Source organism: Abramis brama, assembly GCF_963993115.1.
Source record: "Abramis brama genome assembly, chromosome: 1".
NCBI classification, from domain to species: Eukaryota; Metazoa; Chordata; class Actinopteri; order Cypriniformes; family Leuciscidae; genus Abramis; species Abramis brama.
This window is the reverse complement of record NC_139963.1, coordinates 58,713,650-58,729,626: the sequence shown is the minus strand read 5'-3', so window position 1 is coordinate 58,729,626 and position 15,977 is coordinate 58,713,650. Positions and strand designations below refer to the sequence as shown.

The 15,977-nt window shown below is 36.4% G+C and overlaps 3 protein-coding genes across 6 annotated transcripts in view; all 3 read left to right on the top strand.

Moving 5' to 3' along the window:
* The window catches only part of LOC311077575 (uncharacterized protein), a 39,736-nt gene extending 25,215 nt beyond the window's left edge, over positions 1-14,521 (top strand). For all 4 annotated transcript variants that reach the window (XM_084106106.1, XM_084106108.1, XM_084106107.1 and 1 more), the window contains 10 exons: positions 8,531-8,624; positions 8,717-8,952; positions 9,301-9,415; positions 9,944-10,061; positions 10,156-10,247; positions 10,401-10,518; positions 10,625-10,726; positions 10,800-10,973; positions 13,828-14,001; positions 14,188-14,521. In XM_084106106.1, the coding sequence (XP_083962232.1) occupies positions 8,531-8,624; positions 8,717-8,952; positions 9,301-9,415; positions 9,944-10,061; positions 10,156-10,247; positions 10,401-10,518; positions 10,625-10,726; positions 10,800-10,973; positions 13,828-14,001; positions 14,188-14,393 (1,429 nt within the window). In that variant the 3' untranslated portion in view covers positions 14,394-14,521. The remainder of the gene's footprint in view (positions 1-8,530; positions 8,625-8,716; positions 8,953-9,300; positions 9,416-9,943; positions 10,062-10,155; positions 10,248-10,400; positions 10,519-10,624; positions 10,727-10,799; positions 10,974-13,827; positions 14,002-14,187) is intronic.
* Positions 1-15,977, top strand: part of LOC311077606 (uncharacterized protein) — a 280,579-nt gene that overhangs the window by 25,178 nt on the left and 239,424 nt on the right. The window lies entirely within an intron of this gene.
* On the top strand, positions 1,187-2,740 carry LOC311097564 (putative inhibitor of apoptosis; the record flags this gene model as incomplete). The annotated part of the gene is made up of 1 exon (XM_084137363.1): positions 1,187-2,740. One exon carries the CDS (start codon positions 1,187-1,189, stop codon positions 2,738-2,740), a length of 1,554 nt encoding a protein of 517 aa, XP_083993489.1.

The window sequence follows — 15,977 nt, the reverse complement described above, 5'->3', positions numbered from 1 at the left end:
GTTTTTAAAAATACCGCGAAACAAAGACAAGGACACATCTTTCTATAAGCGACCCTCAAAATCTGTGCATACAACAAAACACATGTATGTGTACAATGATTATCAGAAAATTACTTTTGTTTGAAGAAAAACTTAAAATCAGCAGGTGCTTGATAACTATTGAAGCTATTAAACACCCCTGAATTCGGTAATGCGAGATTGATATCACGTTTTAATTTGAACTCAATACATTTGAATGCGCTAAAGATGAACATTAACATCTCAATAATTGGTAAAATGAACTTACCAGTTGCCTGTAGGCAAAATTAAATATTTCCTAACTACTTTCTACATGCTTGTTACAGAACTTATGTACAATACATGCATATGTTTAAAAATATATGTATATTTATATATATAAATATTTTGGTGTAATTATAGACATCTCTCCGGTGGCATATGCATAACTTCTCCATGACGCTACTTCTGATTGAATGTGGCATTATATGTAATCCTATACAGCTGTTTACGGGGTCATGATGACCACCCCTCCAGCGGGCATGGTGAGCTGTTGTCCTGATAAATATTTCAGGACTTCGCACACAACCCCGGTTTGCCGGTCTATCATTTTCTTCACTACTTTAATGTATACTCGAAAGTATAATGTTGAAATAAAAATTATATAATATAAAATAATCAAATTACAAACATTTCTGTTGTGTTAATGTCTGAAGTCATAAAAATAGTATTATAATAGTATACATAATAATATTTAGAATAATTAAAAATACTTATAAAATATTTCAGAGATCCTTGTAAAGAGTTGCGGAATGTTTTCTGCATTTTAATTACTGTATTCCCGAGGTGCTAACCATTTCCATACCATGTCTGGATGCGCTGTGCCACTGACCACAGAGGCACGTCGCGTCTCTGAAAAATGTGTGGTGATTTTTCAAATGATACAACTAATTTGCCCGCTGTGTACAGAACAGAACAGAAGAAAGAACATTTTGTAGTGTTGAACAAAATTCGATTTTGTTCTTAGCATCGGTTCCTGCATCATAGAGGGATGAAGCACATACCCCCTACGTCGACCTTCTATCTGTTCAGGAGTTCATTAAATTTTTTTAATAAGATTATGTGTTCTGTCATGGATGACTAGACACTAGTCATGGGATGTCCAGCAGATAGAAGGACTTGAGTGGACATGCCCTGTGGTCACATTTTTTATGTCTTCATCCAGAGTTTACCCCCCACCGCAAACCTCCTGTCGTCCTCTCACCCTGCCTTTTTCCCCGCTTTGCAACGTAGCCATCCCGTCCCTGTGACACCCGTAACATCGACCACCACGGCATCCATTTCAGGCCAAATGGAGGAGCAGGTGGGTTACTTAAACCTGGATATGTCTCACCAGGATATGTCTCACCAGCGACCTCCGGCTTGTCACAATCCTGACATGCGTCGGGAACAGGAACGCCTTGACACCTTTCAGAATTGGACTCCTGCACCAGTAAGTCCAGCCGAGCTTGCCAAAAGTGGTTTCTACTACCTTGGCCAGGGCGACAGAGTGGCTTGCTTCAGTTGTGGAGGCCAGCTTAGCAGCTGGGAACCGGGAGATCGGGCGGTATCAGAACACCAGAGGCATTACCCCAACTGCCGCTTCGTTCGAGGTGACCGTGCAGATAATGTACCTTTATCTAGCCCTTTCAATGTATCGGCAATGCAACAGTGTGAAGAAAGGTTGCTCACATTTGTCTACTGGCCCTCAAGAATAACTGTTCGACCAGACCAATTGGCTAAGGCTGGTTTTTACTATGTTGGTCGTCGTGATGACGTGAAGTGCTTTTGTTGTGATGGCGAACTCAGATGTTGGGTGTCTGGTGATGATCCATGGGTAGAACATGCCAAGTGGTTTCCAAGATGTGAATACCTGTTGCAAGAAAAGGGCCAAGAGTTTGTTCATCAGATTAAAGCAAGATTTCCCAGACAATTTGAACAGGTATTGACTAATGGAGACAGCGACTCAAGAGAATTTGTTAATCCACCTGTTGTACACCTGGGTCTTGGAGAACACCGTTCAGAAGATGCAGTGATGATGAACAATCCTGTGGTGAAGTCTGGTTTAGAGATGGGATTTGAGCGTGGCCTGGTGAAGCAAACCGTTCAAAGAAAAATTCTCGCAAGTGGAGAAAATTACAAAACCGTTCAAGAGTTGGTGTCTGATTTACTAAGTGCAGAAGATGAGAAGAGAGAGGAGGGGCGAGAAAGTAAGTTTCTTACTTTTCTTAAGAAACATCATCTTGCCATTTCACAGAAGCTAAAAAGCGTGCAGAGCTTAATGGACCATCTTCTAGAGGAGAACGTCATCTCACAGAAAGAGTATGACATTATTCGTAACTGCACTATAGTCAAACAGCAGACAGGGCAGCTCATTGAGTTAGTCCTGTCGAAAGGAAATGCAGCAGCAGAAGTCTTCCGCAACTGGATCAAGAAGAATGATGTCTGCCTGCTGAGAGAACTGATGGCCCAGACAAGTGAAGCTGCATCCTCGAGTCAAGATCTTTCAGACTTACCTATGGAGGAACAGTTAAGAAGACTTCAAGAGGAGCGCACATGCAAAGTTTGCATGGATAAGGAAGTGAACATTGTCTTCATCCCCTGTGGTCACCTAGTGGTGTGCAAAGAATGTGCGTCTTCTCTGCACAAGTGCCCCATATGTAGAGGCTTGGTCAAAGGCGCTGTCCGTACTTTCATATCATGAAGTGAAGATATTGATCATCCAAGTAACAACAGTTTTTGGATGTGCAAATTTACACCAACTCTAATTGTTTCACATATAACTGTTGATTGTTAGATGATTTATCTAACAATTGAAATTGACGATAGGTTAAAATATTTTTTATTTTTATATGTTAAATATTCCTTTCCCTCCTTTCACGTAAAAATACCACGTATCAACTGTAATTCATTAGCTTAACCATGTTGTTTAGTGACACACACACACAAAATAAGTGTAATAGTTAGACGAGTTTAAAGTGTAATAGTCATCTTTCACATCAATGTTTCGTAGACATAGCAGAAAGATGTTCTAAAATAAATATGATTTGTTTAGTCTTAAACACTCTCATACTAGAAGGCCCGTCATTTAATTCTCTTTATGCAATATTTGTTCATGTTTTTCATACATTCCTATATGAACATGTTTGACCACGCTCTGTGACTATAGACTTTTTGCAAAAAACTGTACAAAAACAAGATGTAAACAGCGTAATATGTCAAATGTCAATTCAAACGCTAAAACTGATCACTATAGTGACTTTTCTGTATTTGTTTTAAATGGCTCATGATGATACATTTACTTTTAACCCAGTTGACCTCTAGAATTGACTTTTGTGCAATTGTATCTACAGGTTTTACCATAGTGTGGAACTTTAACAGTCTCACCCTTTAATGTATAGGCCCTATACATCTCTCAGTGCAATAGTCAGATGTGATTCTGTTGTAGTAGTTGATGTGATGTGAACAGTGTCATCTACTATCTGAACGAGATGACTAAATCTAGTGGAGTAATGAAACCATCATTTGCAAACTTTTGTGTTTTTATTATAAACGGTGCATGGATGTTTTTGGAACACGTGTGATTCCCGTATAAAGATGATGTTTTCAAGTTAGTCTATAGGTTTTACAAGAGTGTGGAACTTTGCATCACTACGGTGTGACAAAATATGTTGGTGTGTAAAAATACACCCAAAGATTTGAGCAGAACTATTCACACACAAACACACACACACACACACATACTAAGTAGGAGAATATCTAACTGTATATATTGTAGATTGTGAACACTCCATTACCCGTTTATTTGGGGTCAGAGAACATCCTTAGCTCATACGTTTCTTTAATTTGTGCAGGCTGTTGAAGTGTTAGTTAAAAAAAGGTATTAGTTAATAACAAACAAACAAACAAACAAACAAACAAACATTAAAACAACATGGAACCATAACCATATAAAATAGGGTATAATTACATGTTGAAGCATAGCCTGAAACTTGGTAATCAACATGCATTCCCTATATGTGGTTGTTAACCTGGTCTCAGGTAATTCATAAGAAATGTAGTTGGTCAGAAGAAAAAAAAAGGATTGGCCATACATTTAAAAAAGACTAAGTGAATAGAATGTTTTGTCACAAACACATCTAAAGAGTTTTTACTCGTATGAGGAAACCTCTCGCAACATTACTAATCAATTAACCACAGAAATATTGCATGTCATCAGACTGTTTTAAAGAAATTAAAGCATGAATAAAGATGAATCTTTATTTAAAGAAGATAGAATTCTGATTTGCAACACACTGATGTATAAATGTTCAAAGTTGTTTGTGTCTTTGGTAATTTACTTCCAATTCATAGCCTACTTTGAAGCATCTTGATTTTAGTTCTGTAAAAATAGAGAATAAAAAAGAAATAACTATATGACTAACTGAGAAAAACTGTAAGGGTAAAGTCAAGTCAAGTCAACTTTATTTATATAGCGCTTTTCACAATACAGATTGTATCAAAGCAGCTTCACAGTATTAAATTGTAAACTAAATCTACAATTTTGTGTCATGTTTTAATACCAGTTTTTGTAAAGCAAGAGTTGTAATAATGTTTTTAAAAATAGTTTGAGACATATTTTAACTACTGTTGCATGATATGTTTAATGCATACACATTGTAGCGGTCACTTGGAGGATTTACGGCAATTTGAGGTAGAATGACAACTGTACGTAGAAGGTATGTCCGTATGAGATGCGTGAGCTGTGCAGAAGAGATATAACGCTCTACCGACTTTTGGTCTCTTCCTATTATTTGCCTCTTTCACTTTGTGAACAGAGTTGGGTGTTTATTTGTGTACTTTTATACGAATGAAACCCCACGCATGTTGACGACTGACGGCTCGTGCACCTAGAGTTGTTATGTTTAACCATTTACCACCATTTAAATGTGTAGCTACCTCTGCACACGTGAATTCTCATGCGTTGGGGTGAGTGTTAGATGGGCGGAGACTCGCTTCACAGGCCAGTCTATTTCTTATTCGTGTTGTGCTTTCGGAGCGCGAAGAGATATTTTAGCTAAAAACTAAACAAAACTTAGCAGCAAATCGTATTGTTAAAAAGTTTTACTTAAAAACTATTTTTTAACTGTTGTTGTTTGATATGTCTCACGTTTGAAACATTGCTTAAAAAAACATAATTTTCCATTTTTCTGGTAGGCTATCTTTAAAAGTCGTTCGTGAAAGACATTCTATAACTTGTTTTAAATGATTTAACGTTGACTTTTTTGTTTTTAAGTTGTTGTTTTTTAAAAAACAAAATAATGTAACTTGTTTTACATTATTATGATAACTTTTTATACTGGCATATACACCTTTGTATTTTAAAGGTGTGTATCATTTTAAAAAGTTATTAAAGTTGTATGTGAGAGTGTTACATGTCTGTGAAAAAAACTGTTTGCCTACCGCTTACGTTTCCCGGTTTTAAAGTTTAAAGCACATAGTTTTGAACAGATTCATTATGTTTTACTCCAAAACGCATTCTCAAACAATGATCAGATTTCTCCGTGTGGATTATCCTGTCGAAGGGTGAATAAATCAGTAAGTTAGTGCATATTTGTTAACTTCACTAAAAGTCCAAAACTAACTAAAACATGAGTTTTTATTTTTTTAAACAACTATTATTTTTATAAATGTTATTTAGTGTAGCCTAATTATAAATAAATCTAGTGATAGGTGGGCGGAGACTCGGCTTCACACATGATCTATACTCATTCGTGTTTCTACTGTCGATGACTGATGTATCACGGAACTTAAACTAAACAAAACTTAGCAGCATGTTGTATTTTAGTTGATGTTGTTTTGAACGTTTTTTTTTAAATCTGTATGTGAAGGACCACATTCTAACTTTTTTCAGATAACGTTGTAAAATGTACGAATACTAAACCATTGCATTTTAACTTTATACAGTGTTTTTAAAAAGTTTTAAATATATATGGAAAACAAAACTTGTATTTAATTAAAAACAACTCGCTGATCTGTTACCCAATAGGCCTACATTGCTTCACTTTTTTAAGAGTTTAAAGCACGTTGTTTTTAACGTTTTAACATTTTACAAATGTATGAACGCTAAATACGTGTATTTTAAATTGATACAATGTTTTAATGACTTCAAACACTATGTAATTGTGAAAGTACAACTTTTCTTCAAATGTATGTTAGAAAATAGAAATATTTGCTCTATATAATTTTAATACATGTTGTTTTAGATGTATTAATTCTAGAACATGTTTGCAATTCAAACTTTTTTTAACATTTTACAAATGTGTGTTTACCACCCTTTGTATTTTAGTGATAAACATTGTTTTAATGTCTTTTGTGTATGTGATTGTGAAAAGTACAACTTTAAATATGGACCGGGAATTTTCCCACGTTGGAGGGCTCAGGCCAAAAGTGGTGGGGAGTGGTGGGGTGGGGTGTTTGTGTGAGTGTGAGCCAGTTCTAGCCTGTATGAGAGCATAGAGTTGTGAATCAAACATAATTTATCCTGTGACATAGGCGAAGCAAGGCATAGCATGTTTATTAATATAGCACATTTTTTTAATATAGCACATTTTATACACTGGCAATTCAAAATACTTTACATAGAAAGGATTAAATAATCACAAAATATATTCAGCCAATCGATGCTTTTCTGTCGGTATCCATTCGTTGCAGCCGGTAATCCTATTGGTGCGTATCCGTCAGCAGATCCAAATGCGTCGTTCCATTTAAAAAAAGCTACGTGATTTTAGAAAAAATCTGTTCCAACACAGGTAAACCTTCCTTTGAATTAAATCGTAGTAGGCTATTTTAAATGCTCATCCTCAGAAATAGGTCACGAACATTCGGGTACATCCATTCCAAAATCACTGCAAAGTATGTAGCCTAAACGTAATCCTCTGGGTGTTTTTTTTTTATATAATCCGCAAGAAGTCGGTAGGCTATCTTGTACCCGTGGTTAATCCAGCCCACTCTGCTATGAAAACCGGTTCACTTCCATCATCTTTTTAAATCTCTCCATACTCTGTATAAAATAAAATCCAATCAGGGTCCTCCGTTGAATTTGTGGTGAATCGTTCGTTATCTAAGTTAACTGGTCTGACTTCTCTGTTGATTTTGTCATAAACATATACACGCGCGTCCTTCAGACAAGTGAAACGTATATTCCACACGATCCGCCGGCTCATGAAGAAATCGCGTTAAACAGGTCCTGGTAACTATGGGGGTTTTTTTTCTCGGCGCTAAGGTCGAATCCTCCATAGCTTCATCAGTGTTTCAGGAGTTTTGGGGTCGGACGTAGCCATAGTGTTCTACTTGAATAATACCACAAGTATCTCGTGTCCTGTTTGCGCTCCTTTTTAAACAGCTCATGTGACTCTGACGCTGTAGGAGGGGGATTCCCGTGAGTGATGTCATTTTTTACACACACCCTTAAATCGAAATTGACCACTCAGTTTTGAGAGGGGTGTGCTAGGGGTGTGGTCTCTTCGAGCCGTTGCAGCCTGATTCTTTGGTCATTTCGAGCTCGGACATCGAGCTGACCGGTCGCTTTTTCTATTTGGGAGCTTGAAGGGACTGTGGGAATTTCCACGGGTGACATCTGTTGTGGGTGGGGGTAGAGGCGGAGTCTGACTGTGTCTCTCTGCAGCCTTCACACACTCTCAGTCCTGACAAATGTTCGGCGTGTGTGGACATTTTTTCACTTTGCTCCAGAAAAATTACACAAGGAAAACACTTTTGTCTTTAAACCCTGAGTCTTTAACAACTGGGTATGTAAAAAAAAACGCAAGGCTTTTTAACAATGACTGTGTTTTATGTAAAAGTTTTACAAAATACTATGTGAAAGTTAAATGCTTAAGTTAACATTTTAAAAATGATCTTTTTGTAAATGAAAAAAGTTGTTTTAATGTTTTAACATCTTGAAATAATACTAACTCATTTTTTAATAACTCTTTTTAGAGAAAAATGATCTTTTTGTAAATGAAAAAGTTGTTTTAATGTTTTAACATCTTGAAATAACATCTTGAAATAACTCTTTTTAGAGAAAAATGCAATTTTAACTTATTTCATTGATGTTTTAAATGTACATCTGTCTTCTTTAATAAATAAAAAACACTGATCTCATCTCTGGCTATGTCTTTATTGTACATTTCTTAAAAAGTTTTTAATATACACCTGTTTAGAACTACTGAGCATGGGAGATTTTCCTACGCTTCAGATGTTCAACCCATAAGGAGGCGTGCCACAAGTCCGATTTTCCCACGGTATACTGTACAGCCCATAAGTGGGAGGAGCTTGCGTGGGAAATTCCCACGGTCAAAAAGGGGGCGGGGCTTAGAGGGTCATAAATCACTCAAAGTGACAGTTTGTATCCCTCTACACTCTCTCTATTGTCATATTAATTTAGGTGAATGCAACGTTTAATCATTTTTATGTAATTGTGTTGACTTGGCGATGAATTCCTCTTATTTAACAGGACAGAAGAACCATCTCTTTTTGATGGACTGTTCATTGCACAAGATGGCAAAGTATCTGCCTTTGTTGACCAAATTAGAAGCCAAATGTTAAGTGTAAGGATTTATTTAACTCCATAACCCTTCTTTTTGTTTAATTTTATTTTTTCTTGTCCTGGGATTACATGTAACATTTTTTCTACTTTCAGAGGACAGGTCATGATGTTTGCGGACCGGCAACATTTACAGCAGGCAGAGAAGTAGCACAGAAGTCCAGGGCCAAGGTGGATGAAGAGGGCCTTGAAATAGCTGTGTGCAGACATGGAATCTTGCTGCAAGGCTTGAACCACTACCGTGGTGAAATATATGCCTACCCAATGTTCCTGCAGAAGGAGCTGGCACAAGCTGCAAATGCAACATTCTTTTGTATGGACATTGCTTGCAGGTAGATAGCCATTGCCAAGTGATAACTGAAGTTTGTACTGATGTTTTACCTTTATTAATATATGTAATGCATGGGAATAACACCATGACTAACTAAAAATCACACAATATATATATATATATATATATATATATATATATATATATATATTATATTATATTATATTATATTATGGAATTAGAAAATGAATATGGCTACTACCTTATCAGTACTGATACAACACATTACCATACATATGACTACATACTGACATGTGTCATAGTGTTATTTGATTGGTTACAGGAATTGTACTAGTCATTTAGATCCTTGTTTGTCTCATTACCAGTTTTGCAAATTTTTCCATTACAGGTACTGGCCTTATTTAGAAAAGATGGCAGAAAAGTTTTCTGAGCTCCAACCCCTTACCACGATGAAGCCTTTTCTATCTGTAATGCATGCCAAGGCTCACACTGGCAAATGTGAGGTACTGTGTGCAAGCTAAGTTTACGTTTTAATGTTAAGTTTTTTAGAAACATATAAAAAAGTGAGAAACTGTCATATAAGTGAGATATACAAAATGTTTAGTGCTGGGTATCCTCAAGGACAAGTTTAAAAACACTTATTTAGTGTGTGTGTGTGTGTGTGTGTGTGTGTGGATATGGATATATCTCTATCGGTGTATATATATTACACCCACACACACAATGCTTATGGACTTTTTAAATATACTTAACATTAATATCATTAATATCAACACTTTTACAACAGTACTGATCATTCTGGTTTAACAGCAGGGTTGTTTGCAGGATTTGCTTCCTGATCCCTTCCAAAAGTTCTAACTGCACAATTGCAGTTGTGAAAGCTTTTCTTTCATAGTTATCCTACCTCAGAACATTTTATATTTTCACATATTGAACATATCAAAATTTGCTCATGGCACCAAATTCAATTGATGATACACAAACTAATAAGATTTGTATGATAAAGGTCTTGATCTTATTCTTTGGAGCAGGTTAGGTGGGGCGGTAGAAGCCAGGAGGGTGCAGGAAATACTGTTGGTGAAGAGGTGGAACAGGTCAATAGCTTCCTTTCAAGGGCAGCTCTTACTACAAAGTACATGACCAAGTCAGGTTGGTTGAAAAAGGGTTAACCCTTGTGTTTGACACAATGCTAGATTGTACCATTGATTTGTTCTTATTGTTTTTTGTTGTTTTTTTTTTATAGGCAGAGGAGATATGATAACTGTGCTTGCCATGGGATGGAACAATAGGAAGGTGGAGAGTCTCCACAAGACACTGGCGAAAAGATTTGTCAAAGTAAGAATCCTAGACTGCATGTTAAGGTGTTTTCTGGGCCCTGGAGACACTATGACTGTGATCGCGCTCTCCCCTGCATTTTTTTCGGGGGCATTTGTGGTTAATTTTGCAGTGATAACTATGTTTTCTGTAATTTTTTATCTTTTTAAATAGACTACACAGAGAGCAGAAATGGAAGCAGCCAATCTTGAGAGTCTCAAGCAGGAGTTACACATCTCTTTGGAGGATGCTGATCGGTGGGTGTGTGATGTCAAGCAATGGGCAGCCACTGGTATGTAACACGCTGGTGTATACATTTCCATATATATTTTTCTACATTTTTGTAATGATACTGTGTTTTCTGTAATGGTCGACTTTGCTTATTTCTGGTTTTCTAGAGAGACACAGGACTCACAGTAGGCAGGAAGAGCTCCAGAGTGAAATCGATGAGATTATTTTTTCCATCCGAAGAAAGAAGCATGATCTGTATCGACAAAATGGTATTTGATACTACATCACTCAACTTGCATGTTGTAATTTTAATTTAATTTGAATTTTTTTTTTAACTTACAGACAGTAACCAAACAAGGCAACGCAAACGGAGAAGACTTGGTGAGCTCAAAAAGACACTCAGAGAGAAGATAGTGCTGTACAACACCATTCCTGGCTGTGAGGACAAAATTGACACCGAAGCAGCATGCAGTCTCTCTGATGATTTTATTCTGCCTTGGGAAGCACAAGGAGATGGTAATTAATGTCTTGTATTTTTGTGCTTTTTTTTAAATTCACAAAATCCAGTTGATTGTTAGTTTTTTTTTGATTGCTAAACAACAGTGAGCACAACTGGAGTCACATGTGCAAAATTCTAACTACAGTCTGCACAGCAGCAGTTCATGTGGACCAAACTCTAGTTCATTTTTCATTGGTTGAACAGTTTTTAAAACTCTACACACTTATCCCTAGCCTGACTACGTCAGACTTCCTACTTCCGCTCAATTTCATTTCGCTTCTGTAGTCAGTCTGAGATAGCAGCTTATCTTTCAGTTTTCCAGCGGCCTTCGGACGGCCGGGCCAATCAACGAACAGAGGGCGGGCTGAGAGCCGTGACGTAGATGCTGATTGTACCGTGGATGCGTAGATTTACTTCACATAATATGCAAAAGTCGTTCACAGCCATGTTTACTCCGGTATTTCGCTCGATGGTTTTGTTTTCGCATCATACATGTTTACAGTGGAAGTTAGATGCGGCTGAGCATGCGCATAACACACGCCATAACCAAACGTTATGTGACTGGCTTACGGGTAACCAATGATTTTAAACTTCAGACAAGCGCCCCCTAGCAAGAGAGAAAACACTTCTCTGTTATGCTATTCCAGACTCTGTCTACGAAGCAAAGTGAAGTAGCAGAGTTTGGTATTACCAGGCTAACTTATCCCATGACTTCAACCACAACCTGCACAACACTGTGGATTTACTGTGTTCAAATGCTAACACACTGCTGTCAAAACTGTGAACCACACATTCAAAAAAGAATAGATTTCAGCCTTTTGCCTTTCAAACACTGCTGATTGCAATTTCAGCTGAAAGGCTAAGCAGGTGTCTTGTTTTAGACTTGTTAGTGAGAACACACACACACACACACACACACACACACACACACACACACACACACACACACACACACACTTTTAAGGCGGGCATACACTGTGCGATTTTCGTCCGATTTTGAGCCGAATCAGACTCGTGCGACTTTTTCGGCTCGGGCCGATTTTCAGCTTTGTCGTGCAGTGTTCGTGCAGTGTACAGGGGGAAACGAGAGGCGATTAAGCTCTCACGACCGGCAATCGGCTGGTCGGATGAATTTCTGGCATGTTAGAAATTTTGGTCGCTCCTCGTGACTATATCGCACAGTTGAAGCAGAGCTACGAACCGATTGCCCTAAACTCAGTGTTTTTTCCCTCACTGCGCCTGCGTGAAAACAGTTTCATCTGCAGCAAAAAAAGACAAAAGGGAGCTTCACTGTAATCGACCTAAATGTTTTAGACAATTTTTTAATGAGGAGAATAAGCTTCTATGTAATATTTTATTATCCTCACAGCGCGTTGGTTATGCGGTGATGCGCTATGAAATTGTTGCGTGGCAATTTAATTATAATAGCCTATCACTTTAATAATAAAAGTAGCCTATGACCTTCCCTAATAATAATAATAATAATACAATAATTCTAGCCTACTAAAAATGTAATATATAAATTGGAAATGTTAAATCTTCTTGATATTGATAGCTGATGCTTGTTTTGACAATATCTCTGACTCTGGATATGATATCGTCTATATAGGCGCAACCCGGCACGAGGGTTTATCGCACTGATTCGCGCATATTTCACATGTATAGTGTGAGCAGTCAAGTCGCAGCTCGACGTTCGGACCGTACAGTGTGAGCACATAAATCCTGAGCTTTGGCTTTACATCGCATGCGATCTACTCGTTCAGTGTGAGTAGGTTCCTTGCTGAAATCGCACAGACATCGCACAGTGTATGCCCGCCTTTAGTTTCTACCTTTTTTTCTCATTACTGTAATTCTGTAAATTACTACAGACTATTGAAGCAAACTGCTAATTTTCATTTACCTTAAAGAATTATGTTTTAAAAATTTAAATAAATCATCTGAAAGAATGTCACTCTTTTCTTTGAAGAATATTTTACTTTGTATGAAGTCACTGAAATTGTTCAAACTGTAAAGATGAAAAGTTAGTATTTTCTGTATTGGTGTTTGATGCTAGTGTGTGTTCTGAGTGACAGTGTGTGCTATCTCAGTGAGGGTTGTGCATAGTGTTTGGCTGCCCTGAGCCTGTTTTGAGCCATGTGTTAAGAGTTGTGTTGCTCTGAGTGAGTTTTGCAGCTGATGTGAACTGTTTAGCCCAGGTGACTGTTGGTAGTGCAGACTGTAGTTAGAGTTTTGCACATGTAGCTCCAGTTGTGCTCACTGTCGTTTAGCAATCGAAAAAAAACTGTAATACAAGTAATAACACTCAGCAATTAAACACTGCCACCCAGTAAAAAGCTGCAGTAGCCCAACATATTTAAGAAGAAAGCCATATCTATTTTGAAATAGCAAAATCCAACCCAAGCATGAAATAAACTCTGCCTACCAATTAGATATCCACCATCATTCAATATGTCTTTAATAATAATAAAAAAAATAAAAAAAAGATATATATATATATATATATATATATATATATATATATATATATATATAATAATAATAATAATAATAATAATAATAATAATAATAATAATAATAATAATAATAATATTCTTAAATGAGCATTTCTTTAACTTTGTTATATTTTAGTGTGATGTTTCAATTGTTTTCAATTGTGTATTGGCTGCATTATTATATGCATACTTAAGGGATGATACAGTTAGGATATTGTCTATATTACTACCCTTATACATTTTATAAAGTTCTTCATCAATTTTATTCTCAAGGTGCTCAAAATGACTAGTGAAGAACACTGTGCTAGATGTAAAGCTGAATATGTTGTTTGTTAGAGTTTAATTTTTTTTTGTCCTCCACTTTTATTTTCAAAAATAGTGGTGAGTCTCCGCTTGAAGAGGCGACTGTTTGATCAAGTCATGCTGGTCAGGCGCATGGAGGAGGAGAAGATAATAGTAAAGGAGATGACTCAGCATTATCAACATCTAAAAAAAACATTGGACAAACTGGATAGTCTTCTTCGGGAGACTAAAGAGGACATCAAGATCCATAGTATGTATGATAAATGTTTTTTATCTAATGTGCAAAAATATGGTGATGCCACTAACCAGGATGTTATAGTTTCCTGTAAATATTGCTTCAAAAAAATAACAATACTTAGCTGTTATTTTTTGTTTTGTTTTTATGAAATGCTGCTTAATTATCAATGTCAACTTTCTTTTCACTTTTTACCTCAAGATCCGCCTAGAGAGCTGACCGAAGAGGGACACAGGGGGCTCTACTGCTGTATCTTACACAAGCGGCAGATTCTCCAGCAGAAAATTGCAGCAGTCACCAGCACCTATGGCAGTGTCAACACAGACCCTTCCTTCTCGCTGGAGGAAGATGTTGAAGAGGAGAGTGAGGACAACAGCAGTCCAGAACTTTCTGAAGAAGAGTTTTAAAGTTTTAGCACAAACATTGGAAGCATTGGATTCATCATCTTCCCAAAATCAGACTTTTGAGTTCTAGTCTGGAAATTAAATATTTTTCAGAAATAATTAAAACAAATAAATAAGTAAAAGTCATTCAGGCTACTGTGTCTGTTGTTTTTTACAGAAACATTTTCTAACTGCAGCAGATTTGAATAACAGAAGGGTCTACATTATCCATAAGCTATTCAAGTAATATTATTTGAATGTCAAATATTCAATATAAAATAAGCAAATAAATAAAATAACAAATAACTAGCCTAGAAATAAAAGGGAGGGAGGGTTATATAAAAATGTATTTAATGTAGACTAATATATATATTCCTTTATTTTATGGAATATTCTTTGATTTTAGAGTTGCACATATCTTTTCAAAATGTATACATTTGCTCTTAATTTCATGTTATCTTCATAATGTAAAGTACATTAAGAATATATTATATGTATAATATAAGAATATAATATATGTATAAAAGGACATTTTTATATAATATATTAAACTGGGGATTCTTGCTTTATCCATTATTATTATTAAATTATTGCATTAAAAGCTGTAATTCTCAGCATTCTAAATAAATATACATCATTTTTATTAAGTAGCATCGGTCCTATACCCAAAACTATATTTTGTATCTTTATATATTTAGTTTTTTATAAAGAAATCTTCCCTGAATTAGGCTACTTCTGTTCACTGAAGTACTTCTGTTCTGTTCACTGCATCTTATCCAACATCCTAAAGATAAATTATTATAATTAGAAGATATTTCTAGTGTTATAAAATATCGCATATTAATTTTCCAAGCAAAATGTATATTTTAGTCAGAATTATTGCGCTCCTATTCGCCGCGCATGCGTGCAGCGGCGCTCGTTCAATATGAAGATTAGCAGTAAAATGGATACATTTGCTCGACTTTCTAACATTTACAGATGGAGAATATAACTGTAAAATGTAATTTTTGAAATGAGGGGAAAAAACATGTCACAAACGCATAAAACAGCACAAAATATAGGCTGTTTGATGGTGGATCGATTTGATCCACGATCGACCTCCAGGGCTGCTTCAGAAACGCGTGCACACGCAATTATCTAGACTTGATAAACCTGGATCAAATTAGTGAGATTGCGTGAACTTCAATTACCTTTTATGGAACCACTTTAGCCCCAACTTATTTGTTAGGCTCATTCAAGTCCGGTTTTGGAGTTTAATCCCCGCTTTCAAAATACTTGCTATTGTTGACATTACTAAAACTGCATAGACTTTTATGTTTCAGTTTTACAGGTAGGCTATTTGCATGCAAAACATGCAATCAACCATTTTACACTAAATGTCTTGGTTGGGAACTGTCCACATGTACAGTACTGTTCACAGTCATAAGCATTCCAGTAAAAAGCTAATCAGTTTTTATTCCTTTTACTACAGGAGGTACAGTAGAAACACGGTTTGAACAGAAAAAGCTTTACAGTATTGCTTACAGTGAACAAAATATCCATGAAACACACAAGAGCATTCTGAACAAAAAAAAACAACAGCAAATTGGGGGGTGGGGGGGAGTTATC